Consider the following 12262-nt stretch of genomic DNA (forward strand, 5'->3'; position numbering starts at 1 on the left):
TATGTTATTTGACAATGTTTGACCAGTTTGTTGATTACTTTTGATACAGTCTTTTTTCATTTAATTTAATTAAAACATTCTTTCAAGGTATTACAAAGGTATTAAAAGTCCTTAAATTGTCACTTTACTGTCATCTGGGGACCCCTCAAAAATCATGCGGGGAACCCCCTGGGGGTCCCGACTCACAGGTTGAGAACCATTGACACACACACACACACACACACACACACACACACACACACACACACACACACACACACACACACACACACACACACACACACACTTACATATAATACAAACCTACTGTAAAGACTACTTGTTTAATGATGATACCGCTTTCTTCCATCCATGCAGGGAAGGGCATCAGTTATGTGTTAAAGGAGCTGTTCCAGGAGTCGGTGGGGATGCGACAGGATGTGGCTCACGTTCTGGTCCTGATCACAGACGGCAGAGCCATCGACGACGTGGTACCGCCGTCTAGGATCGCACGTGCTCTGGGTTAGTTGCTCCCTCTAAATTGAATAAAGAAAAAAGTTTTCTCATGTTTGTTTTTTTGTTCTTTTTTAAGTATCAAGATGTTAAATGATATAAGTTTTTATTTTATTCATAATGTTCACAATGTTCAATGACATGAACACAATTAAATCATTAATCGCAAATTATTTGAGCGTCAATATACTTGTTGATTGAAATGTCATAATCGTCACAGCCCTAAACATTGGAATACATTTTATTTTTTACATAACAACATTGTTTGTTTAGGTGTCAGTGTCCTGGCGGTTGGAGTTGCTAACGCTGATCTTGAAGAGCTGAGGAAGATAGCATCGCCGACAACGAGCTACAAGAACATCTTCTACGCCCAGACCTTTGAAGACCTCCCTTCTGTAGAGAGAGAATTCATCAATAACATCTGTAGTGAGACGCTTCTCTCTGAGTTCAAACTAGAGGCAGAGGTATTACTGTAGGGGAAAAAAACACAAAACACACTCAATTTAAACCACACGAACAAAGGCAAACTTAGGCACACATTCTGCAAAAAAAACAGAAGCAAAAAGCTGAAAATATGTCGCTCACTGCGTTGAATATTGTGTAATGCAAATTAGGGTAATTTTCAAAGTCAATCAGCCTTTGTATAATCTGCGAATTATAAGTGTTTTTGGCCATGAATAAAGACACTGTGTTTTCTTAGTCTGCCCAGCTGGATACCCCCACCGATGACCCAGAAGAGCCCCAGGGACCCTGCCCCGCCAACTGTGTTAAGGTTGGTGCACCCTCCACCTTATGTCTCCTCCCCTTTTGCACTACATAATTATATCATCACTACTAGAACACTTAAAGGAGTAGTTCACCCCAAAAATATGTTCTATCAATTACACACCATATGAAGCCTTGAATTCAAGGAGATTTAAGCCATTAATTTGATGACCGTCGGATTCCGAGCAGTTTTTTGGGGCGAATGTTCCCGGTTACCCTTAAAACATTTTAAAATGTTTATTTTGATTATGATTTGTCTTCCTTTCTTTTTCCAAAGATGTCTATATATACACAACATTTAACTTTTATTCCTTAGTTACATCATGGTTGAAGCATCGCTCATGACGTTGTGTTGACATTTTATCTGAACTTTTCAAACCCAGATTAATGTTTGATTTAATTAACGGGTTCCCTTCTTTAATTAATGAGGTGTCCTTTTGTTTGTCACCTCCAGGGCCAGAAAGGAGAACAGGTGAGTCATTAATTAACCTTGCTAAAGATTCAATTAATGTAATTATATGCCAAGTATTTTGCTATTTTACAAACACAAACTCTCTCTCTCTCTCTCTCTCTCTCTCTCTCTCTCTCTCTCTCTCTCTCTCTCTCTCTCTCTCTCTCTCTCTCTCTCTCTCTCTCTCTCTCTCTCTCTCTCTCTCTCTCTCTCTCTCTCTCTCTCTCTCTAGGGAGATGGCTTCGGTGTCGGAGGGCTGGTATGGTCAATATCGTGTCTGTCCGGGGGAAACCTCATTTGTCCAAAACTGTTACTTTTCAGGATTCAAATTCAAAAGCATTTTGAGCTTGTGGATCTGCTACTTTCGATGCTTTTGTGTGTCACTGTAGTATGATCAATTAGGGCGTTCATTTACGATTGGATGATGTACAAAATTCTACAACCGTCTAGGAGGGGACAGACAAAACTATGATCTGAATAGTCATTTGAATGCATTAAATGATCTCATTGGATTAACCCATTAAGACCGGGAAAGCATCTGTCATTTTAGATTTTAACCACTTTAACCATTATCTTATACTTTGTCTATTCAAAAATAGCAGATACACAAGCTCATAGCGTGTCACCGAGTGCCGCGCTATGAGGTTGTAGATCTGTATTTTTTTAGTTTTTTTTAATCATGAAAATGTGTTCAAATCTTTGATATATATATATTTTAAAGACAGACATTTGTAACTCAAATCTTTGCTTCTGGGGATTCTACAAATGTCTTCTAAATCCTTGACGCTATAATCAGTGGTTCTCACACCTATCAAGGGCCCCCAAAATGGATTCCACTTTTGATGTCACTCAAATGATCTATCACAGAACAATATTATGGCTATATTTAATTTCAACCTATCTCCATTTAACTGGTCCTCATAAATGTTCAATAGGATCCAAACTTTTTATTTTTATTTTTTATTAATGCAAGAACAATGGCTTCTATTTCAGCATGCTAACTTTTCCAGGAGGATAAAGGCTGTAGTTTCCATTAGCTCCATAGTTTCATAGTATACAACACAGAATGTACATTTTGCCTCTGGACATCATTTTTGAATTATGTTGTTGTTCCCTCTGGGGGAAAAAAAAACGTCAAGCATTGTTTTCTCGTCTGTGCAGAAATTAAGGCAAAGTCCTGGACAGTTTAATCCTTTCAGCTCATCAAAAGGCGAGATGGGGGATAGGGTAAGGACCCCTGCACATACAGTACACGCACGCACGAATGCGCGCGCGTGCACACGCACACACACGCGCACACACACACACACACACACACACACACACACACACACACACACTGCACTATGTAACTTTTCTCTTCTACCCCGGATTTGAACCTTGTTTCCTGCGCAAGTGCAGACTTTTATTTGTATTTGTATTTATCATTCATATTTATCATTTGTGTTTATCATATCATTCAGGCATCTGCAGAGATGCCCACCCACCTGACCACTAAACAAAGCAGCCATTCCGCTGCCATGTTTAGTGGTCAGGTGGGTGGGCCGGAAAAAAAAATCTAGATATCTAAGGCCCCTGCATGGTCCAGAAAAGGTTGGTAAAAACCACTGCCCTATAGTTTTATTGTTTTCCATCACAGATCATTGTTTCTACGTTTTGACAGGGACCTCCTGGAATAGACGGCGTTCCTGGGTTTCCAGGACGACCGGGGCGAGGAGGGCCTCCTGGGTCTGCAGGCCTACGGGTAATGTAAAGTCATACTGTCTTGTTTTTGGCCACACCTACTGGTATGTATGTCTAATAGAGTACCGAAGTCCTGGCGTCACTCGTTCATCCCCTTGGTCACGGAAGTAATTTTTATAACATTGGGTCATCTTAGAGTCGTCTCGTATAAGAATAGTGGTGCAAAAATAAACCAATTATACCGGCGCTATTGTCAGGGAGGTGGCTCTGCTTCGTCAGTCACTCATATTTGATCTGTTTCTGGCGACAATTTAATTCATTCTGCGGCGTTAGCGTTTTCTCGCTGTCAGTTGATGCTTCAAACCGCCATGCTCATGTGTTTATTTTTGGAACGCAGTTCTTATATGACACAATATTAACCCATTGAGACCTGAAGCCGATTCTACATGTCTCCTAAATCTCAACAAGTTTTCTGAAAAACGTATGTTTCTATATCAGTGGTGCTCAATCTTTTTCATGTAAGGACCCCCAAAATTATATGTATTTGGCCGCGGACCCCCATAGCGCGGCACTCGGTGCCGCGCTATGGGGGTATGAGCTTGTATATCTGCTATTTTTGAATAGCCAAAGTATTAAAAGGCCATAATTATTGTGACGCTATATTAACACATTTTGCTGGGTACCCCCTGGAACCCCCTCAAGTACCCCTGGGGGTCCCCGGACCCCACTTTGAGAACCAATGTCTTATATGACACAATATTAAACACATCTATGGGAATTCAGAATGGAGAAAAAAAACGTGACCCAGGTAGGATGTGTAAATTACGTCAGACTTCGGTGCTCTATGTAACGAGGTTCGAGACCTCATTTTCAAGTGAGACCTGAGGAAGAGTAGGATGAAGGCTCTACATCCTCCCGGTGGGGGCTCCTCACTGACAGGTGAACAGCAGTGACAACACAGAAATGTGTGTGGGGAGTAATCAATTGGCATAACAACTAAATCGGGGAGAAAAAGGGGTAAAAATGTAAGAAAAAAATAACTATTTATTAACGTTAAATTACATTAATATCAGTGCCCCCTCCCCACCCCCGACACTTGCAATTAAAAAATGGTATTTAATAGTGTTTACAGAAGTTGTCAAAAACACATTTGCTGTATGTGGACGGGTTATAGTCAAAGATTATATCAAAAATAACGTTGGGTTTAACTGAAAAAAGTGACACAGTATGACTTTCATGAGGAAAAGTGATATTTGGTTATGGTTTATTATCTAGGACAACAAATGATATAAAACAAATACAATCAGCACACTGGTTTCAGACACCACTTTTTTTATTGCTGCTTTTAACGTTTCAATCTCAGTCGATTTCATCAGGATATTGAATTCATTACATCTTAATTTTAATTCATTACATTGATCTTACAGTATTGTTCTTTGTTTTCATCCTCAGGGCCCTCAGGGTATTCCAGGGGACTTGGTGAGTTCAAAACTATCAAAGTATTTCTTTAAAGAAAACAAACCTAAACATTATACCTGTAACAATTTCATCAGTCCATTCCAGCTTAGTGAATTCAAAAGGTCATAAATCAGGAGTCCTCAATGTGTTTCAGGCCAAGGACCCCCTAGCTGAGAGAGAGATGAAGCAGGGACCCCCCACTACATATTGTATAACATTGTGTTGCAGATTAAACTTTTTCATATATTTCATAGATAGCTTCATAGACTTGTTTGACAGCAACTCTCATCAGTGTTAGATTCATGTTAATGTGTATTTTCTGACAGTTAACCACTTAAACCCTCACTACTTAGAACACAGAAGTACTTGGTCTGCTCTTTTTTCCCTCAACACCAAACCTCTTTGCCGAAAATAGCAGATCTACAAGCTCACAACGCCTCGCGTGAGCTTGCAGATCTGCTATTTTCGGCTAATGTTCCCCTCAGAATAGGGATGCTATAGGGTTCAAGTGGTTAATAAAAAAATAAAGAGAAAAGAGAAAATAAAGAGAAAAAAAATCCTATCACACAAAGATTTGGCAGGCCCCCCTGTAGTAACTCTGAGGACGCCCTAGGGGTCCCGGACCCCCTGTTGATGACCCCTGTCATAAATTAAAAGGGACCTTTGCTGATATTTAACTTGAATACCCGTGGTTCCTCTCAAGCTATTTTGTGAGAATGAGGTGAACATCTTGACACTTCATGACATGATGGTTCTTAATTGAATTATGTTTTGTGTTGACAGGGTCGTCCTGGAAGCACTGGTTCAAAGGGCCAGAGAGGAGAGAGGGTATGTTTCATTACGTTTACAACTTGGGGGTTGGGGTTGGGGAGTGGGGGCAGGGGCGTCACGGCCATTCACTGTCTGTACGACGCAACACCCTCACTCTCACAGATCCGTGATTTCATACCCGCCACTTTTTGAAAAAATAAAAAATGTATATTTTGTTGATAATAAATCGGTAAAATCAGGCAAAAATAAGAATTAAATAACGTAACCCTAAAACCGAAATAAAGTAACCAAAACACGAAAAAAAAACTAACAAAATCCGCCCAAAAACGCAACATTTTGAAAATACAGAATTTGTTTACATTTGACAGTTACAAATGTTTTTCATGCTTTTTCAAAAATAGCAGATCTACAAGCTCATAGCGCGGCACTCTGAGCTTGTATATCTGCTATTTTTGAATAGCCAAAGTGTAAAGTAAGGGGTATAGTCCACCGAAAGTCCATCCCCCCCACCTTCTGAGAGCCCGTGACGTCCCTGAGTGGGGGTCTCTGAGATGTAGAGGAAAGCGTAGCCAGCGCTGGGCAACGCGGGCAGCTGCCCCCCCACCCAGTTGAGCCCTGCTGAAAGACGGACCGAAAAATTATAATAATAACCCGAGATCTCTGCTTGACCCATTTAGACGGGGAAAGCATCTGTCATTTTTTTTTTTTTTACCACTTTAACCATTATTTTATGGTTAAAAATGTTTAGAAAAAAAAAAAAAAAATATATATATATATATATATATATATTCAAAGATTTGCACAAATGTTCAAATTTTAAAATGGCAGATCTACAAGCTCATAGTGCTGCTGTCTGTTTAGAGCCACGGTGATTAATCGCTCATTGCTTTAACAAAAGATGACTGGGGTGGACAAGTGGGCAATTCACGCCTTCAACACCTCAAACACAATTAGTCACCAAAAGAAATCCATGTCTCCTAGCATGTGAGAGGATTTAACCCATTCAATCCGGGAACGCATACCGTGTCATGGTAGATTTCTTTGGCTATTCAAAAATAGCAGATTTTTAGCAGCTCATAGTGAGCTTGTAGATCTGCTATTTTTGAGGGAAAAAAATCTTGAAAATGTGTACAAATATTTTAAAATATATATACACTGTTAACTCAAATCTTTGCTTCTCGGGGTTCCTGGAACAAAATATTTTGAGATGTCCATGGACAAATACATATAATTTTGCGGGTCCTTGACATGAAAAAAGACATAACATGGAGGATGTACATGGGATGCAGAAGACATTTGTAGAATCCCCAGAAGCAAAGATTTAAGTTAAAAATGTTCCCTTTAAAAAAATATACATATCAAAGATAATGTTCACCATTAAAAAAAAATAATCAGATCTACAAGCTCAGCGCTGCGCTCATAGCGCGGTTCAAACAACTTTATTGTTTGAACGACTATGAAATAATAATCATATTCAAGTGCAAGCCCCATTGTCTCATGCTGTAGTGGACTATTAATCGACGGGGGGGGGGGGGGGACGTGGGCTTTTGATTGCACATGTTGGAACATTAGTTGTTAACTTTGTTTGCTGTTGTCATCGCACATTTTGAAATGACTCAATGATTTGTTGCAGGACGTCATGTTCACATTTATCTGCCTGTAAAGCTGTCTAACCTACTGTGCTTCTTTGATAATTAATCATGTGTACATCTGATCAATAGCCAGGCCTGCCTGTTGTGATCTAGCCTGGTAAACCCTCCCTCCGGAAATCTCATTTCCATTTGATTTCTGGAAGGAGTCTGGTCTGAAACGCCTTTCTGCAATAATCGCTGTGGGCTGGAGTTGGGCGGGAGTAATACCGTTGACTGACAACCCCTTCAACCAATGATCGTTTTCCCCTTCAGCCAATCAGCAGTTCATTTTGACGAGCTCCAGACTATGTGACGCAACGGGACTTTTGGGACGGCCATGCCGAAAATAGGTTGCCTTATTGGGATACATGCGTGTCACTCCCTGCCCCTGCCGGTTCTCTAAATTTATATTTTTAAATAGGCTCTGTCATGATTAATTGACCACATATATGAAGTTAAACAACTAAATTCTATCCAAACGATATGTTAATAGTAAATTCCGTGCCTCAAAAAAGAAGTTTGAGAGCGTTTTAAAAACGAAAGTAAGAAGTGAAGGCACTCGCACAAACAACAATGGCTGCCGTTCGTGTTTTGTCGGCGGCTCTCAGGCTGCACTCGGCTTCATTCGGGCTCACTCGAACTCGCCACCTGATTGGCCAACTGTCGCTGTCAATCACAGAACAATGAGCGACGACGCTGATAGGCTCGTCGGCTCGGCGAGCAGAGCGATTATTGGAGAAAGGCGTTTCAGACCAGACTCCTTCCAGAAATCAAATGGAAATGAGATTTCCGGAGGGAGGGTTTACCAGGCTAGTTGTGATCATCTTTGTAATGAACTTTCCACCACTGGTGAACATGTGTGTCTTCACCACTAGGGGGAGCCTGGCTACGTTATAGGAGGACCAGAGGCAGGCTACATCCCAGGACGAAAAGGAGAACCGGGATCTTCAGTGAGTCATCAAATTAACTGTAACAAAAACAGATACTTTAATAACAATAAACCACAATTTAGGCATTTCGCTCTTATCCAGAGTGACTTTTTACATAGTTTGACTGATGTAGTTTAATGTAGTTTAAACACAACTTATTGTATTGCCGTCACAGGGTCCCCATGGGCCGCCAGGTATCTCAGGGGGGGCTGGACCCCCAGGCCTACCTGGTCAGCCAGGGCCTCCAGGATCTCCAGGGGCTTCTGTTAAGGTAGAGCAAACTTGTCCTCTATGTCTTCTCTTAATACTCTCATAACGTTGCTGTTAGGCGGCAACCTTGTATCTCCATATTTCATCTTTTTAGGTTTTCTTTTGGCCTTTCTTACTATAATTTAAGTCAGGGGTCTTCAACAGGGGGTCCGGGACCCCTAGGGGGTCCTCAGAGCTACTATAGGGGGTCCGCCAAATCTTTGTGTGATAGGATTTAGGTTTTTTACATTAACCACTTGAACCCTAAAATTCATTTTCTGAGGGGAACATTAGCAGATCTACAAGCTCTCAACGCCTCGCAGCGCGAGGCGTTGAGAGCTTGTAGATCTGCTATTTTTGGCAAAGAAGCTATAGCTATAGAGGGAAAAAATAGCAGACTAAGTAAAAAAAACCTTTTATCTGAAACACAATTTTATACAATAGAGTAGGGGTTCCCTGCTTCATCTCTCTCTCAGCTAGGGGGTCCTTGGCCTGAAAAGGTTGAAGTGGTTAAGTATTTTGCATGTGTGAACCCCCTTTTCCCCCATCTCTGATATTTGGATGATGTTCGGAAAAGTCTGAGCTCATTGGCTATTCTGTGACTTTAACTTTCTCAAAACATAGACAAACCTGGTCCAATCAAGGTTAAAGCAGCACTATGTAGTTTGGGGTATCTGTGGCCAATTTGGGGCACAAATAACATGGCAGCCATGGTCTTTGACTTCATTACCCAAGAGTCTCTGCAAGCATGTCCGGCGAGGACGCGCTGTGATTGGCCAGTCGCTATGACCTTGGTGACTTGGCAAATGCCAGGATGAAACTCATTGTCTCCCCTATGTATACATAGTAACAGTCAAGCCCCTAGCAGGGACCCCCTTGAGTTTATACATTTATGAAAGGATGATTGTTATTGCTTAAACATGTAACATTATGATTGTGTGGGACATAATATGCCATATAGTTGTTAAAAAAGTGACATAGTGCTGCTTTAAATAAAACACAAAATCATTTAAATCTGTTTTGTCATTGTTTTGTAGGGGGAAGCTGGTGAGGTGGGGCTTAAAGTAAGTATCAGGTTTCTTCACATCTGAGATCGCGTAGCTAGCCAATCAGAGGTGTCCGCCTACTGATAGGTCTGGGGAAATGTATAATTCTAATGAATGGGCTCGGACGCTGGAGAAAACCAGTGCGAACAGATCTACATTTCATTTATAACCAACCCTGATGTGTCTAATAGTGTAATAGTCATGTTCATGTACAGGAAATCATATAATAAGAAGACAGTGCACTTTTGAACAGATTAAAAGATGATTTGAATTGTATATTTGCCGCTAAATTGTTCCAATCAGAGGGGGCTTTAAACATAATGGCTTTTACATCATGCATAAGAGCAAAATGGCCATGGATGTTACGTTAACTATTCATTTGTGTCTCAAAGGGTTTGCGTGGAAAACAGGGCTTAAAAGGTGACACGGGTGAAGAAGGAAAAGATGTAAGTGTCTCTATCCCGTCTTGGTTGGTATGAAATGTCTAGAATGGCCAAGAAAGTGTGAAACACCCAGTAGAATGCTGCTTTAAGACCGATGTGCTGAGACACATATCTATTGTTGCAGCCAATGTCTATTCAATGTTACAATCTTCATGTCATTGTCCACCATCACCAAGATACGTGCTGTTGACATTTTTCACAAATATTCAAAATGTGTCACTCTTTTGCTCCAGATCTTTTTAAGTAGCAGATCTACAAGCTCACAACGACTTGTGTCGTGAGGTGTTGTGAGCTTGTAGATAGATTAAACTAGGCTTTTTAAGATTAAGTAGGCTAAACTGATTTTGATGCAATATTAACATTTTTTTTTCCAAATTGCACTAATGTACTCTCACCTGCTCTCCCACCTCTCTCACTCACTCACTCACTCACTCACTCACTCACTCACTCACTCACTCACTCACTCACTCACTCACTCACTCACTCACTCACTCACTCACTCACAATAGGGCATTGCAGGATTACCAGGCCCCATTGGCATAGATGGGGTACCTGGATTACCAGGTCAAAAGGGAGGAAAGGTAAGACAGAGTTTTATTAACCAGAGTCTGCCAGAGCAGATCTGCAAGCTCACAATGCGTCCCTTCGCGCCACGTTGCAAGCTTGTAGATCTGCTATTTTCATGACTTCTTAAACGTGTTTTTTTTTATCTATTTATAGAAATGATTAGATTTCTTTCATTTTATTTATGAAATACTTTTGGAAAATGTTGGAATTGTTTCTTAATTGATGACAAGTTGTGATTTGTCTTGTTTAAACTTCTTTTGAAATAATATATACATATGATTTAATGTATGAAATGAAAAAAAGGGGATATTTACCCATAAAAAGTGGTCCGCTACCCAAACATGGGTCCCAACCCACTGTTTTAAACTAAAGGACCATATCTGTGTCTGTGTCTGATAACATTTCAACTTAAACATTACGAAATCTACCTGAACATCACTTACAAAGTCATGGACGGTTGAATTTGATTCCTAAACCAATCTTTCCAGGGACTTTTAACTAGACTTTTCAAATGAATCCACACACTACAGTGGCTTATTGTTCTATGATGTCCAGGGGGAAGAAGGAATTGGTATTCAGGGTGTCCAAGGACCTCGTGGAGAGAGAGGAGAACAGGTACTGTTCTATCTCTCCTAAATACGACTTTCAACTTTAGTTTGTTATTATTATTCACACGTCAATGTGAATAATAATTACATATCGTCACTGTCGGGTGGAAACCTCATAACAATTTACAATTACAATGTAGGCATTTAGCAGACACTCTTAATCATTGAGACCTGGAACTGTCTCATTTTTAGATTTGAGCTAAAAAGCATTATTTTACACTTTGGGCTATTCAAAAATAGCAGATATACAAGCTCATAGCGCGGCACCGAGTGCCGCGCTACGAGCTTGTAGATCTGCTATTTTTGAAAATTCATGAAAATGTGTGCAAATCTTTGAATATATATATTTTTAAAGCGAACATTTTTAACTCAATCTTTGCTTCTGGGGGTCCCTGGAACAAAATATTTTGATGGGGGTCCACGGCCAAATACATATAATTTTGGGGGTCCTTGACATGAAAATGATTGAGCACCACTGATATAGAAACATAAATTTAACTATATACACTATAGGATGCCATGTCAACAATGAATCTGGCATCTGTCTAAATAACATGCTATCTAAATTGCGTTCTAGCCTTTGCTTAAGCCTGCAAGCTCATCAAGGCTACGTCCAAACATGTTATTCAAGATTCAAATGCAAAAGCATCAAAAGTAGCAGATCTACAAGCTCGCGACGGATTTATTTTGATGCTTTTGTCTGATGCTGTAGTGTGATCAAGTAGGGTGTTAATTTACGAAAAAACTGAAACAGTTTTAGAATTATGGAGATAAGAGATTTCTGCCCGACAGCTACAATATGAAAAATAACCCCACTCCTCCCTATCCCGCATAAGCAAAAATCTTATTTTAACTCTGATAATGTACAGGCCTCAACGTACGAATAACCAGCAAGTTGTAACCTTCAATGTTTGAACTTTTGTTTTGCAGGGAAATATCGGCCTCACTGGACCTGTGGGACCAAAGGTGCCATTTTATTTGAAGATCCCCAAAAACCTTCATGTCCCCATTATGTTATCGAAATATATAATCTTCATGAACTTAATTTACATAATTATTGCTGTAAATGTTTTTTTATAAAACACTATTTATCCTTTTTTCTTTTCTGAGGGGGAGGCTGGAGATCAGGGAGTCCAAGGAGTCATCGGACCTCGGGTATGAATTAGATT

The 12262-nt window shown here is 40.2% G+C and overlaps 1 protein-coding gene across 1 annotated transcript in view; it reads left to right on the top strand.

The window, feature by feature from the left end:
- col7a1l (collagen type VII alpha 1-like) overlaps positions 1-12262 on the top strand; it is a 148432-nt gene that overhangs the window by 52270 nt on the left and 83900 nt on the right. Inside the window, exons 24-40 of the mRNA XM_084050160.1 lie at positions 358-501; positions 766-956; positions 1193-1264; positions 1712-1729; positions 1941-1967; positions 2870-2935; positions 3372-3452; positions 4844-4870; positions 5633-5677; positions 8127-8201; positions 8356-8451; positions 9467-9493; positions 9868-9921; positions 10428-10499; positions 11041-11100; positions 12024-12059; positions 12204-12248. Of these exons, the coding sequence (XP_083906286.1) occupies positions 358-501; positions 766-956; positions 1193-1264; positions 1712-1729; positions 1941-1967; positions 2870-2935; positions 3372-3452; positions 4844-4870; positions 5633-5677; positions 8127-8201; positions 8356-8451; positions 9467-9493; positions 9868-9921; positions 10428-10499; positions 11041-11100; positions 12024-12059; positions 12204-12248 (1136 nt within the window). The remainder of the gene's footprint in view (positions 1-357; positions 502-765; positions 957-1192; positions 1265-1711; positions 1730-1940; positions 1968-2869; positions 2936-3371; positions 3453-4843; positions 4871-5632; positions 5678-8126; positions 8202-8355; positions 8452-9466; positions 9494-9867; positions 9922-10427; positions 10500-11040; positions 11101-12023; positions 12060-12203; positions 12249-12262) is intronic.

The sequence above is a fragment of the Gymnoscopelus microlampas genome (assembly GCF_963454915.1).
Source record: "Gymnoscopelus microlampas genome assembly, chromosome: 23".
Classification (NCBI taxonomy): domain Eukaryota; kingdom Metazoa; phylum Chordata; class Actinopteri; order Myctophiformes; family Myctophidae; genus Gymnoscopelus; species Gymnoscopelus microlampas.